The following is a 20,515-nucleotide window of genomic DNA, read 5'->3' as shown; positions in this document are numbered from 1 at the left end:
CCAATGCAGAATTCACAAGGTTGCGGCTCACCCGAGCAGTCGAGCTTGGTGTGCATCACTTCCATGGAGAGGTTACCAGCCTTCTCTTCGGGACTCTGCAAACAGCAGAAAACACTGTCAGGAAAAGAGCATTTGCCATAACCAACCAACTTTATATGAATACAGTAGACTTCTGGTAATTCAAACCCGGTTGATTAGATTTTCAAATGATAAGTATCTCACAATGATCATGGCATTTAGCTAATGTGCACATTTGATTTTTTTTTTCAAGAAAAGAGATGGGCTGAGAATTGCCGGAGCGGTGCAATCGACTCTGAAATCAAAACCACCTTCGCGAAGTTTGTGTGCTTTACCGTACAACTTCGATGTACTGCGGCGAAGCTGACTTTAGGAAAGTGACCGCTATCGTGCAACACATTTAGACCAAGCATGTGTTGGTGGGCTAGTTGGTTAAGCATGATTACAAAGACGGCCCCGAATAAAACAACACACGAAGAAGGGGGACACGAGACAGCATGTAGGCTGTCGACATGCTGTCTCCATGTCTGCATGTCTCCATGCTGTCTACATGTAGGCCTACATGCCGTCTCGTGTCCCCCTTCTTCGTGTGTTGTTTTATTCGGCGCCGTCTTTGTAAACATTTAGACCATTGCCACTTTCTCGCGCTAAAAAAAAAATCGGGTGCGCGTTAGATTTCTACTCTGTTTAGGAGCCCTAATGCCATTTTCTACGACGTTAGTTTCCTATTTTGTACAGATAGAAAGTGGGTACACATTTGAATGGGGGCATGTTAAACTCTGGCAAATACTGCCATGAACCTGCGGTGTGTTTAAGCATTGACGCGATAGCATTAAGGGCCTCATGTCGCAGAAAATCTCGTCGGCGTCCAGCGTCGTTTCGGCAAAAAGCTTTCGGCAAGAAAAAATTTCGAACCACGCATATCCAGGCACTCCATGTGGCGCATGGAAGTTACTGAACTAATGCAATTCCCAAGCTAAAATACGTAGAAAAATCGTAAAGTACGACTTACACACAACCTACAAAGATGATAGCGTGTGATTGTAATTTGAATATGCAAGAAAACATAATTCTGTTAAGCGAAAAATCAAACACACCCCTTTTCCAGTGTTTCTACCACATAGACCGGCCCAGCGTCCGCCATTTGCAGCGGAGCAGCGCGCCTGGTTCCTTGCAACACCTCCAGATGGCGCTCGCCTCGGCTGCATCACGGCTCGTGCAAGAGGCCGTGTTTCTACCAGAAAGCTTGTCTTCGTGCGTTTACTGCCAACATTTCCCAGTAAATTAGTTACATGCGCTGCAGTTACATGCACTGCAGAAGCGGTCGGGGATCTTTTAATGTTATCGCTTTCCGCTCTTAAAGGCGAAGCTTAAGCGTCCTCTAAATTTCTTGCGGAGTGTTGTTCAATTTGACCCACCGAATAATTCTATCAATTTCATCGGTCTCGTCATGGTGATAACGGAAGTTGACTGTAGTATGTGTGGCAACTTCCTGGCTTCTCTTTAGGGTAACCCCTGTATACTCGCCCCACCCTCAAGTAAGGCCAACTGTCAACTGTGCACTGAAGGAGACAATCTTTAAATGAGCCACTATTCAATTAAGGCATTCGAAACAAATAACTCCAGGTTGCCAACATGCCTCCTCAAACTTGTATATACTCTACATGTCTCTTGCACGTAAAAAAAAAACAATTAAATTATGGGGTTTTACGTGCCAAAACCACTTTCTGATTATGAGGCACGCCGTAGTGGGGGACTACGGAAATTTTGACCACCTGGGGTTCTTTAATGTGCACCTAAATCCAAGTACACGGGTGTTTTCGCATTTCGCCCCCATCTCTTGCACGTAAAGGATGACACTTGGCAAGTAAGGTTAGGAAACACAAGGCAGTAACTTGATATCAAACTTGTCTCTAAATGCCAAAACTGGAATAGGAGATTTAAGGGCGCAGCCTTGTTCTGAAACCTACATGTTTTTCAGCCGATCTTGATGAAATTATGCAGACTTGTTGAATTACTCATGCTGATTTCACATATTTTGTTTCTTGTGCATGTCAGTTTCTTTTTTTTTTCAGGAGGCAATTAAAATAAAATATCCCCTACTACTGCTTCAGGCTTCTATTGTAGAAAATGGCAAAATACAAATTTATTTTAATGCATGGGTCAATAGCTCCAAAAGGTTAAGAATAATATTCCAGGTGTTTTAAAAAGTGAGTAATATAGCATATTTTCCAGTGTATGTTATTTCTTCTTATTTATTTTTTTTTTTTCGGAATAAACAACCGTCAAAATCAGATTGCATGCTATGGCCACGCAAAGCGTGCTTGGTTGACCTCCTCTGGCAGTTACTACGGGTTGTGTGCGTGCTATGGAGGTACCGGGTTCTTCTCGCGATAGAGTTGCCGAGCATTGTGCGAGAAGGACACAGCAGCAACGCAAGCGGCGGCAGGCCGACCACAAGTCGACCGGCTCCGTAGCCGTCCCATCTGCAGATCACTTTAAAGAAACGGAGGGCGCCGCTGCGCAAACTATGCAGTTACTGCCAGAGTACAAGCTGCCACCCCTCCCTCCCCCTACAGCCCTCCCGTACTGCCTTCCTCCCTTGTGCTCGATTCCGCTGACAATGTAATTGTCCCCAATGATTCAGGGACAATGCAATCGCCCTTGGACTTTATATGAAACATTGCAGCTACCACAACGGTAGAAATGCGCCTGGGGTGTCCATATTATTGCTATCATAATTCTATAGGAATGGCACCAATACGATTGCGCGTGACCTGCGTTCACGAAGTGAAACTTCACCATTTTTTTTTTAATTGCTCACCAAATGAACAGGCGAGTCTTATACACCGGTTCGACTTGCATTATTTTTCGGAAAAACTGCCATTTTGAGGAGTGTGCAACTTATACAAAGGTGGGACTTATAGATTGGAAAATAAGGCCAGTGTCATTATAGTGCACTAAAGTTCAGTTTTTGCAATGTGTGAATAACACGGCAGAAAACAGTAGTATAACTAATTGTGAAGACCAAACTTCAAGATCTGCTTGCATTATACACTTATCACATATGCAGCTTCCTATTAAAAATATGATTTCACCTGCTCTGTGTGCCGAAATATGAATGCTGGCAAATTGCACGGCGTAAAAAAAAATTGCAAGGCTGCAATGGTTACTGCAACATAATGGGTCCAAAGTCTGCCCAGTCAGTAAACAGGGCTGTTGGAAACATCCACACCGACATTTCTGCACTATGTATACCGTAATAAAAGCTTCTATTTAGCACATACAGTCTTCTCAAGGCCATGTAACAAAGGCCTAATTTTGGCTTCTATGCTTAAATAACCTTGAGCGATCAGATGCATAGAGACATGAGCTTTACGCTTTCAAGTAATCACGCTTATTTTTTATGCTTATATTCCTCACACTTATATCATGATTACATTCCGCGAGCAGAGCACATGCTGCTAAATGAATAGGATTGCACTCAGCTCATTGCCTTGCTTTTTTTTTTTTGCAATGTTTTGAAACTCCACCACCACCCATGCCTGTTATGCTAGTGCATGAAGCATCACGGCTACTGGCCAAAATTTTTTCGTGGAAGTACAAAAATGATGACAGTTATGGAATTTATCAGCACAAGGGCCAGATGTTACCAAATAGTGCCAAGTGAATGGTGATGAGTTGTCAATATAAAAATGAATTGGAAATGGTACATAGATGTAACCTGGCTATAGAAAGGGCTAAAAGTTAGGGGTGTGCCAGTATCAAATTTTTCAATTTCGAAGCGAATTTGAATAATCAAAACCAAGTGGAAATAGAATCGAATATTTTCTTGAATAAAGATACTATTGGTTTTGCAAAAATGCAATTTTTTTCATAGACCGGATGTACAAGAAAGAAAAAAAGCTTATTGCACAGCAAATAACAAACAGAAAAATTCTGCTTTCTGGTTAACAAAATTCCCTAGTGAAACACTTTTGCTTGACAGTATCATAACAGTAGTTATATAATGTTGTGAAGGATGGCTGCTCGACATGTTCAGGGAACGGAGACACCTTCCTGCATGTTAATTCCTTTAGATGCCAAAAAGAGTGGCTCACTGGACACAATAGTTTCTGGTAGCAGCAGGTATCTCTTCGCAATTCGAGCCAACAGTGGGCACCATGCTCATACCACCACTCACATGGATCCTCTTTTTGGCTTAAAATTTCATCATGCACATGTCTTCCAACCTGTGTCTGGCAGTGAAAATAGCTGCTGGTTTATGAGCTTATCAAAGTCGTTCCACAGTGCTAACATAGAAGGAACCTCTTCAAAATCTTTCTTTGTTGAAGACATATCTGGGTTCCTTGGTCTTGAAATTTGTAGTTTGCGAACTGTATTTTTTAAAGATTTATCCACACTAGGAACAGACAGAGCTTTCCACTTGGCGGCTGACGTTGTCCAGGTGCATTATGTGGCAGCATAGTGTGGGTACTTCAGCCGATAGTGTCAGGTAGCCGTAAGCACCAGCAGGGCACTGTGATAGTGCCCCTTGCTTCTGATATGCTTCACTGCAATACATTCTGCGCGCTTCGCCGTACTACAGCAATGAATTGCAGCGAAGCTGACTTAAAGAACCAAGAACAGCAATTTTTGGGGTTCGAATTTTTCCAATAGTGAAAGTGTATTTCAATTTGAATATTTGAAGTTTCGAATATTCGCACACCACTACTAAAAATGAGTCACTGAAGTGCACAAAATACATATACATGTAGCAAAAGGATGACAATGACTAATGAGATGTGCTACCAACATTAAAGGTATGCTACCATGTGATGCTGAGATTAGGAGGGATAAAAAGAAAGATTAGTGGTTCTACTACCTCACCAGAGCCCCTGAATGCAAGGGGCTGGAGGAACATGCCATACTATATGCAACTGTCCCAGCAGCAGTCCGATGAGAAGCTGTTTTACGAGTCTCTTGTGCCGATAATGTGTAGCGTATGGATATCATTTAGAAAATCTGGATATTGTTCAGAACAACTGTTCTCTAAGAAACATTGCCCGGCGTATTGGGATATGGTGTCAGTATGCTAAAAAAAGAATGCTTTTTTTCTCTCAGCTTCCCTACACTCCAACAGAAAAGGGAGGACAGTCAGCCTGTTACCAGATCTGCCCCGAATAGGAGGCTCACCAGTCAGCAAGTGATTGTGCGAGCCGTACATGTGCTCTATTCCGAGACAACCAAAGAAGACATCCCAGAAGAGGCATTGCAGGATTGCATGCCCCTCTACAGTCTCCCTTCCACCCCCCCAATACACCAGTCGACTGCACCAATGTTGGAGAGGTGGAAGGGAGACTGGAGAGAGGTACGCGAGGCTGGCAATGCGTAGGCGTTGCGATGAGTGTGCCAGGTGGGGTGCGCGACAAAAAAACGAGGACAACGGTTGGAGTTTTGTTTTTTGCCCCATGACGTTTGCATTCCTTTTTAGTGCAGACACCCATTGGCCAGATTAAATTGTTACAGCCAATAATGCAGCAAGGAAGCATTGTAGTTCGCCATAGAGTACACAGACACACAAGTTCTTAGTGTCAGGCATGCTCATTGTCATATGCATCCAATACATCGTTAAAATTGGTACTGTAAGAGAGTTCAACTGTAGTGCTTTTACTGCTCTCATTGAAAAAAATGGAAAGACCTATTTAGGTTGCAAGAATTGCAAGGTAGTGCAACCTTTGTCATGATGAGTTAGCTCATGATTGGCAGTTGAAGGGTTATTGGAAGGATTAAGAAAAGACTAGTCCAGCACTCAAAAAAAAAAGAAAGGACCTGCACGCCAAGCAGCAAGTATTTGGTATGATTCATCTGCACTTTTTTTCACGACTTCACTGCACAGTACCACCTTTCGTTGCTGCCACTGACCAGCGTGTGCCAAGATTGTATTGCAAATGCCCACTTTTACCAAATTTGCGGCTGCCATGCAGCTTTGGTTAGCACTCCCACAGCGAAAATGAGCAGTACCACCAATGGTCTAGTTGCAGCAGAATACTGGACAGTACCTCGATATTGTGAAGAGGTGGTAAGAAACTGCTCCAAATTCGAGTTCACGCACTCTTTCCACTTATCTCAGGATACGTTCCAAGGGCAAAGTACAAATATCGGGTTCTCTCGTCGACGTGGGTGCAGTCACTGCCAATTAACTGCAGAATTTCAAGCACAGGCCACCGCCGGAAGCCAACCGATTCTGGCTGATGTCTAGGGGGAGGTAGACGGTGAAAGGGGGAGCCGAGTCTCATCCCAATCACCCATTCGCTCCGACGGGTGCAAATAAAGTGCTTTCTCTCTCTCTCTCTCTCTGTCAGCGTACCATTTAGCAGCTCAGTCACTTCTTGTAGTGTGTGCCGTCATGGTGTCTGAGAAATCGTATGCTGCTTCGTTGCTGCACAACGCTGGCACTTACAATTGCACAGAAAGGTCACGAACTGGGCTCGAATTTTACCTGCAGTTTTTGGAATGAACGACACCATGCAGAGGGTGTCACGCTTGCACCGCTAAAACAAATGCTGAAGTCCAGCATAGCCAGAACCAGTTCGCGGCACAGGCAAATTGAACAGACCTATGGTGACGACACCCCAAGGTGCCTCACCTGAGAAATGTCCGCTGGAATGGGCACAACCGGCTCGGGACTTGGGATGTTCAGGCATGTCCGTGCAGTGGCGCTGCGAACTTCTACAGGACGTAGCTTGGTCCCATCTGCAGAAAGACAACAAAATTCAACACAGATTTCATAAATTGTTGCCCGATAGGTGCAGTCAACGCGTTTGCATCGCTTTAATGCAATCGGTATTCTTTGAAAACTTGTCGCATTGTCTCACTGTTTCCGCCAACTCGGGTCACTGGGTAGCGCATAGAGAAAGCAAGGACAGGAAATGCAGGGATGTTAACCAGAAGGGCACCCGGTTGGCTACCCTACACTGGGGATGGGGGAAGGGGAACAGAAAGAGGAAAAAAATGGAGAGAGTAAGTACTGAGTGCGTGTGGGAGGGACACTGTACCCAGGGACACTACAAACAGTCTCTCAAGCAGGTGCACTTAAGTATTGCACTAGTGCACGAATCGCTTTTTGTGCCAGTGACGGGTGCGGCCACGGTCCGAGTATCTTTGACTCTGTGAACGGGCTCGAGCCCAGTCGGTGTAAGGTTGCCCGCAGAGAGACGTGTTGTACATCGTAGCGAGGGCAGGTACACAATAGGTGCTCGATGGTTTCCTCGCACCCACAGGAGTCACACATCAGGCTTTCGGCCATTCCCAAACGATATGAGTATGCGTTCGTGAAAGCCATTCCCAGCCACAAGCAGCACAGCAAGGTTGTTCCACCGCGGGGAAGGCTAGATGGCAGCTGTAGCCACAGCGTGGGGTCCAGTTTATGTAATCGGCAAGTGAAGGCACTTGAAGTCCAGGGAGCTTGAGACTTTTTACGTGCAAGTAGGCGAAGTTTCCTGGCAGCGTCCAACCTCGCCAAAGGTGTTGGACACGTCTGTATCTTCCTGAGCAGACCGGCCAGCCTTGTCAGCTAGGTTGTTGCCGACGATGCCACAGTGAGCAGGAATCCATTGAAATATGTTGTGCCCTTTTTCCAGAGCGTGGTGGTGCACTTCCCCGATGTCAAATATCATCTGCTCGTAAGTTCTGTGATGTAATGCAGACTTGATGCTGTGAAGGGCTGCCTTAGAATCACAAAGCGCATAGTGTAAATAATATGGGCAGGGCATCAGGCTGCAGTGCTGCGAGAATCAAGTGTGGTGCCAACTGTTGGATCGTAAATGGCCACGCTAGAACACTTCAAGCCTATAACACTGCACTGGCCATGTGCCTTCGTAAGTGTGTAGTGACCGTGAAATGATCATGTCGATAGCCAGCACGGTTTCATGCAAGGCGTTTGCAACAAACACGAGTTTCGTTTTGTCTCAATGCATGCATTGCACACATGCCTAGAGGGTCGTAAGGTCGCCATCCATTACCGCGTCAATAGCCGCTGCGGTTACGACAAACAGTATTGTTTTGGCTCGGTGAAAAGCTATAGAGGACAAAGAGAACTGGCTACGTGGTGACAAACAGTGAATTACATGACAGAGATATCTTCTTTCATATACGACATGGAATTTTTCGGTCGTAAATATGAGTAGTGAGAGAAGGCTCTTTAGCTTTCTTAATGGGATTTCGAATTTTGGTTATACGCTGGATGTTCTTACCTACCTTCAAAGAGTGTTCTACAGAAAGAATTTTTGAATTAAAGGCAGAGATCAAAATTTCAAAAGGCGAGCATCACTGCCAACATAGGCACTGTCTTCATTTTCCCCATCTAGCCTCCGCAAGCGAAATTCCTTCCCCGAGTTCTCCCATATGGAGTCGGAAGACTGCGTGACGAATATGTCACGAGCACCACCGTCATTTCTTCTCTCTCTCGCACGTGTTTTTGGCGAGTGGCGCACTTCCGACAATGGTCTAGCACGCAAGCTGTTGCGTTTGTCTCGTTTCGTGCAGCGGACGATTTTGCGCGCTCTACCTAACACCTGATCAGTGCCACAATCATGAGCAATGAGGCAGGCATCAGAGGATGAAGGAGCATAACCGCGATGTTGGAATATGGTAGAAAATGGTTTCATTCTCTGCGCGTGCGATAGCGTAACGTGACACGAAGCAGACGAAATGGAAAAAAAAAAAAAAAATTAAATTATGGGGTTTTACGTGCCAAAACCACTTTCCGATTGAGGCACGCCGTAGTGGAGGACTCCGGAAATTTCGACCACCTGGGGTTCTTTAACGTGCACCTAAATCTAAGTACACGGGTGTTTTCGCATTTCGCCCCCATCGAAATGCGGCCGCCGTGGCCGGGATTCGATCCCGCGACCTCGTGCTCAGCAGCCTAACACCATAGCCACTGAGCACAGACGAAATGGAAGTACATCTCTGCTATGGTACGAAGTAAAACGAAAACAGACATTCGGTTTGCAGGTTTCGTTACTTCAATTTGTCTATTGAGGCAACAGATTAAACAAATAAGTGATGTTGCCTTGAATAATTTTTGAAGTCACTTGTCATCATGAGCGACGTTCACAGCACTGCACACTGGTGCGATATACGTCGACTCTCGGGCTAGCAGCGCGACACTCCCGAGGAAAGAGCAAACAGCATTTGGTTTAAAATTTAAGCTCTAACCGTGGCGTATAGGGAAGCAATACATAGCAGGCCCGATCACTGGGATGCATTGTATGCACTGCACTTGTCAACTCTAGATTACCACATCTGGTGAGGGGCCCTTTAACATTGTTTGTTATTTAAGAAACAAAGTATAGTCGCCAACAAGCAAGATTAGTCAAAATAGAGTATCGAAAAAGAAAGGTACCTTATCAGTCTAAACAGATTAAGAGTCTCTTGTTACAGTATTAAACATGATTCACAAATGCTCAGACAATGAGCTCACCGCTGGAGCAGTCTGCTGCCAATGCCTTTTGGTCCACACTGCTCGTCTTTTCGCTGGGAGCCTGCAAAAAGGGTGTCGACCGTACAGCCATGAGCATGGAATGGCCCCAAACTGTGCTAGTGTATTCACTAGAATCGCTGTCAGTGGTCATAAAAAATCCTACATGCTTGTCTCAAACTTCACATACGGACAATGCTCAAAACTGCTTCATACAAAAATACAAGTGCAAATTGATGATGATGATGGTGATTTATGGCTAAGTGAAAGTGAATATTGCCAAAGTTAGATGCCCAGCAGTTGTAAAAAAAATCCAATATACATGCAGTGTAATGCTATGATGTACTACATGATAAAACTTCATTGGGAGAGTGAAATAAGTGAAAGTCTAAATTTATAAGTCACACTATCTTCCAACTCTTTAGAACTGTATGAATAAATAAAGGACATGCATTTGTGCTCACAAATATTTGTTGCCCACTTGTAAACAATGCAGATGGCTATTAAGATGACCTGACAAAACAGATTTCCAAGGCCCCTAATGTTCACCTTAGAGGGCATCTACTGCGCTTGCAACAAAAAAAAAGAATATTGCATTTACAGGTGCAGAAACCTCAACACACACAAAAAAAAAAGACTGTTCAGTGATAAAAAAGTCAATAGGAAGCAAGGTGCACAATGAGATACAGCTACACAGTGCATGAGCTCGGCGAGTGGTGACAAGTGAATTTACACGTAACCACTGGTTTAGGAGATAAAGATTATATATTATCAATTTCATGCGCAACCTATCACTTTGCACTGCAATCTTGTTGCACATTCCATCACGTCAGTTTTCTGCAAAAATTCGGCCGAAAGCTGCATCACGGATACGACTGCAGGCGAGACTGGAGTGCCGTAACTGCACAAGCAAGTGCCTATAATAGTTTCATTGCTGCGTGCAAGAACAATACTCACGCCACCGGAGCAACTGTTCACTAGGTCAGACAGCACGTGACGCCTTCCTTGGCTCAGCAGAGACTTCGTAAGTGGATGCACCGTGTCGACCTCTGCAATTAGACAACGGCAGGGAGTGCTATTAGACTGGTCAATCACTAGCATGTAGGCCTATGGGGAAGCAGCCATTCTATAATCAATTTTATAATTCACAGGCTCATGAGGGAGTCTCCACGCTTGATTGGAGACTCAAGAATTAGCTTCGGAAAATTGGGGAGGGTGAGGGAGGATGACGATGTGAGGCTAAATGAGGAAGAAGCAATTCATGTTGCTGAACTGCAGAGAAGTCGTTTACATTGCACACGTGAGGGGTCTGAAGTTTTGAACTGCACTGGCAAGAAGCCTCTCGAGCTCAGATGCACGTCAAAGCCCACTTGTAACTGACCTCAGTCATAAATGGATGTTGATGTTAGCTGGTGATCGATAGCTGCAAGCAGAAATGAAAGTGGGAACAGTGGCAGCGGCTTTAGAGTCACTCCGACATATGTTTTTTTTTACCGATTACCAGAGTTTGGCACTCTTTTATCCTATCCGAAATAAAAACCTTGGAATTCACCTTTTCTTGTTCTGGTTAGAGAAGGAAAAATACTTGGTTTGAGGCTTTTCTGGCATTGACTGCACTTGGCATTGAAGCCTCGACACTATTCCTCTTCCGTCAGTCGTGTCAGAGAAAACAGTGCTTTAATAATCTATCACACCTTAGACAGCAAGTACTACTGTATATATCTAGTATGAGGGATGTTATTAAAAGAAGTGTCGTCATTTATTTTCCACATAAGCTTTATTGCCAAAAAAAAAATACACCATGGCATCATGAACTATACACCTTGCACTATTTTTGCACATAGTCGCCACTAACACCGAGACATTTGTCGTAGCATGCAATCAGTCTGAAAAGACCACTGTGGTAGAACTGTGCCCAGCGATGCAAGGAACTGTCGCACAACCTGCTCCACCTCAGCATTGCTTTGGAAGCGACGTCCCGAGAGCGCGGCTTTCAATGCAGGGAACACCATGCCGGATAACCACACGCACTTCCATTGGTGACCACGTTGTCAGTACATGTCTGCCATCACGATTTGTACTGGAATAACCGCAGGCACACTGGTCTGCTACTACTCCTTTTTTGGCTCTCTGTACATGAGTCATTCTTCCACCGCTGACGCTTCTGTCGAACCAGCAACAAGTGTGGATTCTTATGGCGATTGCTTCACCTAGTGCACCATCTTTTCTTTCAAAAAAAAAAAAATCACAAAACATACCTTCGGGACGTCCCCCGTAGTTAGCATATTCTTATCAATGCTGAACAGCATGGTCGCATCACAGGCGACAAGTGTGTTTAGATGCACTACGTTTTCAAGAGTGTCCTTGCAGAATATATCCACACTACTAGGAATCTCTGCGCAATCCTTGCTTTGCTACACATTTGTTCGCCAGTGCACCTGGTGATGAAACACGACTATCCAAAGGTGCCACAAGGACTTCATGGAAGGCGCATGCATGCAGTCAAGAATTAAAATAGGCAACTCGCCATATCCATTTCAGAAATATCAGGCTGCGTCTTGTTTTACTCCGACTCCCATGACAAAAAATGCATTTTCTGCTAGTAACAAGACGAAAAAAGTCGGCAGCTGCGGTGGTCAGCTTAACAAGCAATGTGGATAGCTTAATCTTTAGGTTTAGTCAATGCCATTCTATAAGCAAAGCAATGCGGCATGTTTTGATAATTGGAACATCACGGCATGCAATCATATTTGTAATTCCAGCTCACGGTACGGGCAAGCGGTTAATTTGAAACTGTAGCAAACCTAAGGTAAGAGAAGGATGGTAGCCTTTTCAACGCGAAGGCAGGAAGGGTGCCCAAATTTTTTGTGGTGAGGACATGAATAGCATCCCGAGGGTGAGCAAGAAAAACTAAAGCCGAGTGAATTTGCCTACGTCTGCACATGTAGAAAATATTTTTAGTCACAAAAGCGAGCAATCTAAAAACTGACCCTATAGCATCCATAGCATCGCCTGCTACATGCAAAATGGAGTAAAGATGCTTTATTCGCAAGCATTGCTTTGCTGGACTACGGAATTTAAATGACAGCACTACTACCAAGCGATTCCAGAGCCAACACTTGTTAACCAGGGTGCCCCCTGGGTCTACTCAAGAGCCATTGAACAGAGGAGCGTTTTTTAATAAATTTCTTGCTGCAGGCCTCAGCTGAGGCCGCTGCAGGCCCAGTGAGGAGCTCAGCTTTTTAGCAGTACTTTGCATTTTGCAGCGATGCCACAGACGAGCCTAATCTTACACCGGTGCTTAGTCATGATTTTGTAGATGGCAGCACACAGAAGGTGTTAAACAGCCTGTAGTCAGCATGGCGTCTCAAAAGGTGTGCAGCATTTGTAGGCACTGCACTTGCAAGTGACACTTGAAAGAAACCGCAGACCTTAAGAACAAGACAAATACAGCCAGGACAGGAAAACAATGCTGTCCAAGCTGTACCGCTGCCACTGTACTCAACTTCAAAGAGCTCTTGCTCACACTCAAGCGGCAACAATTCAATGTATATCTCACTCCGCCAATGGAACACTGGGCAGTTTTAGAAATAGCGCACCCAGAAGTTAGGGGACGCACTCCACCGGGCGTACAATAGAACAAAAAGGTATACAACACGCAAAAGGAGAACAAAAGAAGGCAAACAGGCCGTGGGGTTTTGGGCACGCACGGATGCTTGGGTGAGCTACTTTATCGCTGGCTCGATGAAGCTCATGGCACACAAACGTCGCAACGAATCTCGAGAGACGAAACTCCAGCGATGCGACAGCGGTTGTCGTACATCACGCGAAATTTGCCTTCTCAAATTTTATGTCGTTCTAAGTAGAACACAGTTGTTTGCCACGGTCGAGAGAGCGGTTGAAACTACAGGCTGCTCCGCCTTCATACGTATTACACGCCCCAGATGGGTAGTCGCTTACCCTTAGTCGCGGCATTTAATGTGTGCAGAAGTCATGTGATTGTTACTGATTCCATGCTACCGCGCTACTAATTCCGTTCATGAAACATTTAACGTTCAAGCGCAACAGGCACAACACACTGTCGCGTCAAACATTTTTTTTTATGAGAGCACGCAGAAGTGGGTTTAGTGCAAGCGCTTGAATTCCGCTCGAAATCAGGCGTGCACGCACCAAAAGACTACAGACTTCGCACATATTAAGGCCGAACTGGCACATTTCGTAGAACGACAACACTTTAATTAGGCTGGCGTGACGCAACTTTGGAGCGGTCATTAACACTGTTGTGGGAGTGCAGCACGCTGTACTTCTCCCCACAGCGCATTCTGCGCTTAAATTAACTCGCAAATGCAGAGTCAACGTCTGGGATAGCGCAGGCGCTCACCTGTCGTCGACATGGTCTTGTGATGCGAGGTGAAGCTCCGGATGTCCGAGGCTGCTGTTCGCAGAGGCTCGCTCATTTCGCCGGCGGCTTTGGGCGCTGGGATGTTACCACAAGACAAAATGCGCTCGTGCAGCCCGTGTTCTAGCGCGAGCCTGCGCGAGTGGGTCGTTATGTTCGTTTAAATACACCGCTTGGCCATTGGCTTGGCCGCTTGCTTGGGTTCTTGTGCAGTTCGAAGCCTGGCTTTTTGCATCGATCACAGAAAACTGCAGACGGTCCAGAGGGCGCCGTAATATGACTACCTTTGAGTAACAAAATTGGAACTCAATTGTTATGCATGCTCAAACAAAATTTGAAAACCATAATATTTTTATGACCGTGATGTATTGGATTTGCTTGGACATTAAGTTTACTTTTGAATGTTTATTGAATTTTTATAGGTGGTGTTCAAAACATGACGTCCATGGCGTTTATCTGAATCTTTGCAAGCGCTACTGCTGCATGCAGTCAGCAAAAGCATAACCTCTGAGACCAGTATTTCTTAACAAAGGGTATTGTAGCCGGGTCATTTATTTAGAGACTGCTGATACCACCTATTTGATACGCCCATAAAAATCTTTATGAGCTTGTTCTACTTTTTTTCTTTTTTTTTTTTACCTTACAAAGGATGCGCCCAAAACGTACTGACTATAACATTTTTATGGTATCCCCACAGCTTCCGCCGCATGAAAGAAGCAAAATCATAGCCTGTGAGATCTGTTTTTGATACTCCGTGCACGCTTTGTCTTTTATGTTCACGTTCACTCTGATGAAAGATCATGATCTGTGACAGGTTGCACCCTCCTCCCGGTGGAAGCGTCAGTTGGCTGAGACAAATATTACTGGCCCAGAAAGAGAGCGGTTTGGATCGGAGAGCAAACGGGTATAAAGGATTTTACAATTGACATCAAGAGAAAAAAAATGGAGCTGGGCAGGTCATGTAATGCGCCGGTTAGGTAAGCGTTCGACCCATTGTCGACACACCTTTCTTAGACATACTTCATTTTCACAGCTCCGCCATAGAATAAAGAACTCCGCTCGGTAGGTGACCGAAGTGGTGGTCACACGAACTAGTGGCGCTGCGATCGCGTCTTTCGCCACTTCTACTTTTTCTGGTTTCGCTTCTGCTTTTATTACCGTTTTCATTTCGGTGGTGCTGCTTTGTCTGTCGCTACTGTGGTCATGTTGTTCGCGACGTGTGATGTGCCGGCAGTTTCTTCCGGTGAAAAATTTTGCGCTGAAGCGTTTCGGCGTCTCACCATAGGAAGAAGTTTCCTATGCAGTTCTGCTTTTCCCACGGCTGCTCCAGCGGCCAGATGCAACGTGATGCTGGTGGTCACTATTTTTATCGTACCGCTACGTACCACGGCAGAGAGTTTTTTATATGGAAACACATGCTGCGCCGAAAGAAAGAATGCCCCACAGATAAGTCCGACGAGTGTAAATGTCATGTTTTGGACGGCGATCATAATTTTAATTGTTGAGAACAAATATATAATTGACTCCAACGTTGGAAACATGGAGGCTTGTTCACGGCGCGATTCCACGACTTAATTATTCCCGGTCTTCGCGAACACATCTAGAAGCCAATAAATGTGAGGCAAAAGCAAAAATCACCAACAGAAGTAGCTCGAGTGTTGGCAAGCACTTCGGTGGAAGCTTGCAGGGATGCACTTCATGCAGGTGGCAAAACAATTGTACTTGGATGTTGTAGTGCTTGCCTTAGAAATATGCGCTATTGACTGTGATCAACAAGCTCACGACCGTGATTTTGCCTTCTTTACTCTGAAAGCTTTAATTTATTGAAGATAACGCCATGCAGCAGCGATATGTGAATCGTTTTACATGAAGCATACTCGTATTTGGAATCTTTTTGAGTTATGGAAAGTGTTGTCCGAGAAGAGTATCGCACCTAATTTACTGCATGAAAAGCTACAACAAAATCCACAAAATGCTATTTCGAGTGGCTATACTACCTTCAAAAGCATAATTGAAATCATCCTCAGAAGCAGACGGCTTGACAGTTAAGCACGCCAGCTGGGTGTGCATAACATCAAGCCAAAGTAGAACAGCGACATACAAGATCATATGTACAGCACAAACAGTGTAGTGCAGTACTTGCAGAAGCTTCTGAACATTGTCTTGCTGTAGAGGCAACTTTGTTCGAACAAGCCTCCGAGCACAACCCTTAAGCGATTACAGAAACATAAGTATGGGCAATATGATGAAGGAAAATGCATGTAGCTTCAAATGTACGTGATTCTGCACCCCTACAAGTATCTTTATTCTCAGTGATACGAGGTCGTTCAAGACAATCCTGACATATTCACCGTTATTGAACGCGTACAGAATGAAACATTAATTCTTCACACTATAGTGAATCCTGCTTTCGGCGATTTATTCTGGAACACCCCAGTGAGGCTGGAGAAACCATCTGGCCGTGCATTTGGACGTGAAGGTTTGTAATCATTGACATCGACTAATAAAGTTTTATGTGATCATGCGTATTCTCTTGACAAAAAAAAAAGAACGATATAAAACGACCGTTTGCAGAGGACGTGCACGTGACCCACCAATACAAAATGCAAGATTACTTTGAAAAAGGGTTGCTCAAGTAAATAAAAGAAATAAAAGAAAATAATCTTTGACTTATGAATGTTCATTTGTCGAATCGGTTCTTGCCACTTCCTGCCGATCACACTGAACGTACATATCATTATATGCGTGAAGGAGATGTAAAAAGGCATGCACAAATTATGTTTATTAGACACGGAAAAGATAGCGTGTGGAGAAATTCACCGAGAACATTCAGTTTCCAGATAGGAATTTCATTTGTTTATCGTTTATAGCTTATACAGATACCAATCATCTACATTTGCACTGCTTTAACGATGAAATATGTACGTCTTAACTTCGAAAATTACGTATTTTTGTGCCGACACAAGGCATTACACTTTTCCTGTGACAGATTTTGCAAGAGCACTCGCCAAAGAACGTTTATGCACTAAAATAACGAGAGTTAGCTTACCAGCAGTGAAGTAGCATTTGGTGCACCCTACAATCCCCAGCTGCGTGCGGTACGTTTTTATTACCGCCGCGGATTATATACAGACACTCGTCTTCATTACACACGGTATGAATACGCTGCGAGAAAAAAGCACTGAGCAGTGTGATGCTTCTGACTAGGACAAGTTGGTTGGAAAGCCGAATCGTCGCACCCGGCCGCTCATTTGCGCCGTACAGCTACAGCCTCGATACGCCAGCCACACGTGCATTTCGAGGTCCGCACAGGGAAATATATAGTTTTTTGCATTTACCTAGGCATAAAAATTTGAGCGGGCAGCTAAACCACGTTCACTAACGAGCAAGCGGTATAGGTTAGGTGGGGCAAACGACGCATCGCGGCAGCAGCAGACGACGCGCGGCGCGTGACGAAAGACGCGACTGCAGTGCCGGTAGTTCCAGTGACAGCCGCTGCGGCCACGTCGGCCAGTGGGCTCGCGTAGGGAGCTGTGAGACTGAAGTATGCCTAAGAACGTTGCGTTGGACGATTAGGGTTACAGAATGGGTACCAAGAAAGGGAAACGCAATCGAGCACGACAGAAGACTAGGTGGAGCGATGAAATGAGGAAATTCGCGGGTGCTAGTTGGAATCGGTTGGCGCAGCACAAGGTTAATTGGAGATCGCAGGGAGAGGCCTTCGTCCTGCAGTGGACTTAAAACAGGCTGCTGCTGCTGCTGCTGATGAACTTGCTTATATGCCCCAGTTACGACTTAAAGAAATTAAATTATGGGGTTTTACGTGCCAAAACCACTTTCTGAATATGAGGCACGCCATAGTGGAGGACTCCGGAAATTTCGACCACCTGGGGTTCTTTAACGTGCACCTAAATCTAAGTACACGGGTGATTTCGCATTTCACCCCCATCGAAATGCAGCCGCCGTGGCCGGGATTTGATCCCGCGACCTCGTGCTCAGCAGTCCAACACCATAGCCACTGAGCAACCACGGCGGGTCCCAGTTACGACTTAAGTGAAGAAAACTACTATATAAAAAATGGCTGTGGCTTAGCTAAGGTTAAGCCCACAGGATGCGAAGCATACTAGCCTTTATTTTAGTTGTTGAACCACTGTTTAGCCTGGTGAACTGCTGTTGCTTGGCTATATTTGGTTCGGCTAGACGAAGAAACAACTCATGCGTTCGCCTTCAAGAGTGGAACGCGACAGCGTTCCCGTCGACCCGCCAAGGGGTGTACGACAATAGGCTACGGCGCAGCGACTACGCGCCCCGCATTGGACGCGGTGAGCGTCGAACAACGCAGCGTTCGGCGCGGCAACGAAATGTGCGCCTGAGCAAGCGACGCACGCCTGAGCCTTAGAAACAGCTCGTTTCTAAGGCAACACCGCATTCACTAGAGGCGCTTTTGTACCGCTTTGAAGCATCGTACTCGTGGAGACCCTGGTTCGATTCCCACCCAGCCCATCTTGCAAGAGTTGAGCCAAAGCCACCTAGAAACAAGCGCAGCTGCTCACATACCGCCGCGACGCCGCGAGCGACGGCGCGAGTTGGAGCCCCGTTTCTCCTCTGTCGTGACGTCACGGTGTCACGTGGTCAGCCTTGAAGGCGACGCCGCGAGCGACGGCGCCAGTTGGAGCCCCGTTTCTCCTCTGTCGTGACGTCATGGTGTCACGTGGTATTGCTGCGCCTGAGGATCTGGGTTAAGCTCTAGTAATATGCTTCGCATAAAAAACTAATTCTTAGGACTACTATACTATTTCTTAGCACCGAAAGTAAAGTAAATGTAGGAATGTCTCCTAGTTGTCGCCCTGGCGTGCCCAAGGCGCTAAAACGGGTGAGAAAGAGGTGTAAGATTGCCTCCGAGATTCTGGCATTTTGTCATCTTGTAGGTCATGCTTCTGGCTCACTGCGATATGGTTGCTTGTCCAGACAGAGAGGGAACAACAACACGGAGAGAGAGAACATTCTATTCACATTGCACCCCGTACTTTGCGAACTATAGACCGTTTTTTCGTAGGCGCCGCCATATTGTGAACGCAGTGGCGCCGCCTATGAGCAGCGCCATACTGGCTTGGGTGAAAGCGGTCTTTTGCATGGCAGGTATACGCTCGGCGGTAGGTTCTGGCGTTTGTTTTCGCGGTCGTGCGGTCTGTTTAGTATGACGTCCGTCTTCTACGTGGTAAACGGTTCTGTGAGACGTGCTGAAGTGGTTTAAGGCGTCATGGCCGGAATTTCTGCTGGCGTTGAGGTGAACGGAACACGCAGCGCGATGGTGTGCGCGCATATTTGAGCCTACAATCAGCCTCGGAGATCAACTGTGTATTTCTGAATGTTCCAATCACTAATGTGACCTTATTGCAGTATTATCCTCTATTTCTAAGCTGTGGTTTAGGAGCCATGAAACATACGCGATGATCGTAACAGCGTGGGTACCGTTCTGCTACGATAGGAGCTGTGCTGTTATACTTTGACAAGCGTTCAAACTGTTCGCTGCAGGTTACATTGCGTGACTACTTGGTTGGATGGATGAGGTTTCCGCCCATGAATAAAATAGTTTTGGCTAGTAATAGCAGCATACCTTACAGTCTGAATTAAGCTTGTCCAGCAAAGCGACCGTATACGAACTGCGCGAGCGTCGATCTTAAGCAGTAATAGGTGCTGGATTACAGATATCTTTGTTCTATATAGCGCATGGTCCAAGCATACGGCATCAGCGGTTATATATTTATAAACGTTGTGCAGCGTTAGCCCGTTTTCTCTTGCTTTTTAGAGAAGGAGGATGATAACCGAATTTTTTTCCCGTTGTGTTCATTCAGTTCTCTACGACGCACTGACACGTATTACGGAAATTTTGCGCTCAAAAATGGCCATCGCATTCTTTTTATGCGAACTCTCTCATATATTATGGCTGTATACAGGCCAAAAAGGCAATGCCGAAGCACACAGCTTATATATGTATCGTGCTGGCTCACCAACCGCAGTGATCACTGTGTTGAGCAGCGCTAGCGTAGACTAGCGTAGACATATGGTAATTTCAAGCATGCTAGACTTGAAATGCGTGAGAACGGTGCCAGTGTATCACAAATATTTGATAGCGCCTGCCGCTCAGATGTTTCGTGGTTGCCTTAGGTTGGCCGCGCACGAGCATGCGCTCTTATGTTTTACTCCTTACGCCAATCGATCAGACAGTGAGCTGATTTACTATTTAATGCTGGTAATACAGAGACGCCGGTTGTCTTTGTTGAATTAAAATCGATATAAGCAATATAGTAAACAACACATACACGCACCGCGACTGATAATGCGCGTACACCTTATGCTTATGCGGGTCACATTTTTGCGCCCCCAAGACATATTTCTGCCTATACTGTAGTTACGATGCACCGAAAGGCTTCCCTGACGACGTTATATGAACTAACATGGCGTAAATTTCACAAAGTAAGATCTAAAACATCTCGAAATCATTCCGCAGCACGCGACAGCAATACTTTCAAGCAGCGCCGCGCCGGATCGCCCAAGCCAGAGAGGAGGAAAGGCTCTCGGCGCGCCCTATCCTCCTCGCCCGATGAAACGGTCTATAGTCGGATACACCTCAA

The 20,515-nt window shown here is 45.5% G+C and overlaps 1 protein-coding gene across 2 annotated transcripts in view; it reads right to left on the bottom strand.

Moving 5' to 3' along the window:
• Nucleotides 1-14,085, bottom strand: part of LOC126534031 (uncharacterized) — a 43,579-nt gene extending 29,494 nt beyond the window's left edge. Inside the window, exons 1-5 of one of the 2 annotated variants that reach the window (XM_055072589.2) lie at nt 13,863-14,085; nt 10,439-10,530; nt 9,485-9,545; nt 6,647-6,753; nt 32-95 (exon numbers count right to left, since the gene is read on the bottom strand). In XM_055072589.2, coding sequence (XP_054928564.1) covers nt 32-95; nt 6,647-6,753; nt 9,485-9,545; nt 10,439-10,530; nt 13,863-13,938 — 400 coding nt within the window. In that variant the 5' untranslated portion in view covers nt 13,939-14,085. The remainder of the gene's footprint in view (nt 1-31; nt 96-6,646; nt 6,754-9,484; nt 9,546-10,438; nt 10,531-13,862) is intronic. The other variant, XM_050181242.3, reaches the window with a different exon arrangement.
• Nucleotides 14,086-20,515: the final 6,430 nt, after the last annotated feature.

The sequence above is a fragment of the Dermacentor andersoni genome, chromosome 7 (assembly GCF_023375885.2).
Source record: "Dermacentor andersoni chromosome 7, qqDerAnde1_hic_scaffold, whole genome shotgun sequence".
Classification (NCBI taxonomy): Eukaryota; Metazoa; Arthropoda; class Arachnida; order Ixodida; family Ixodidae; genus Dermacentor; species Dermacentor andersoni.
This window is presented reverse-complemented; position numbering and strand designations above follow the sequence as displayed.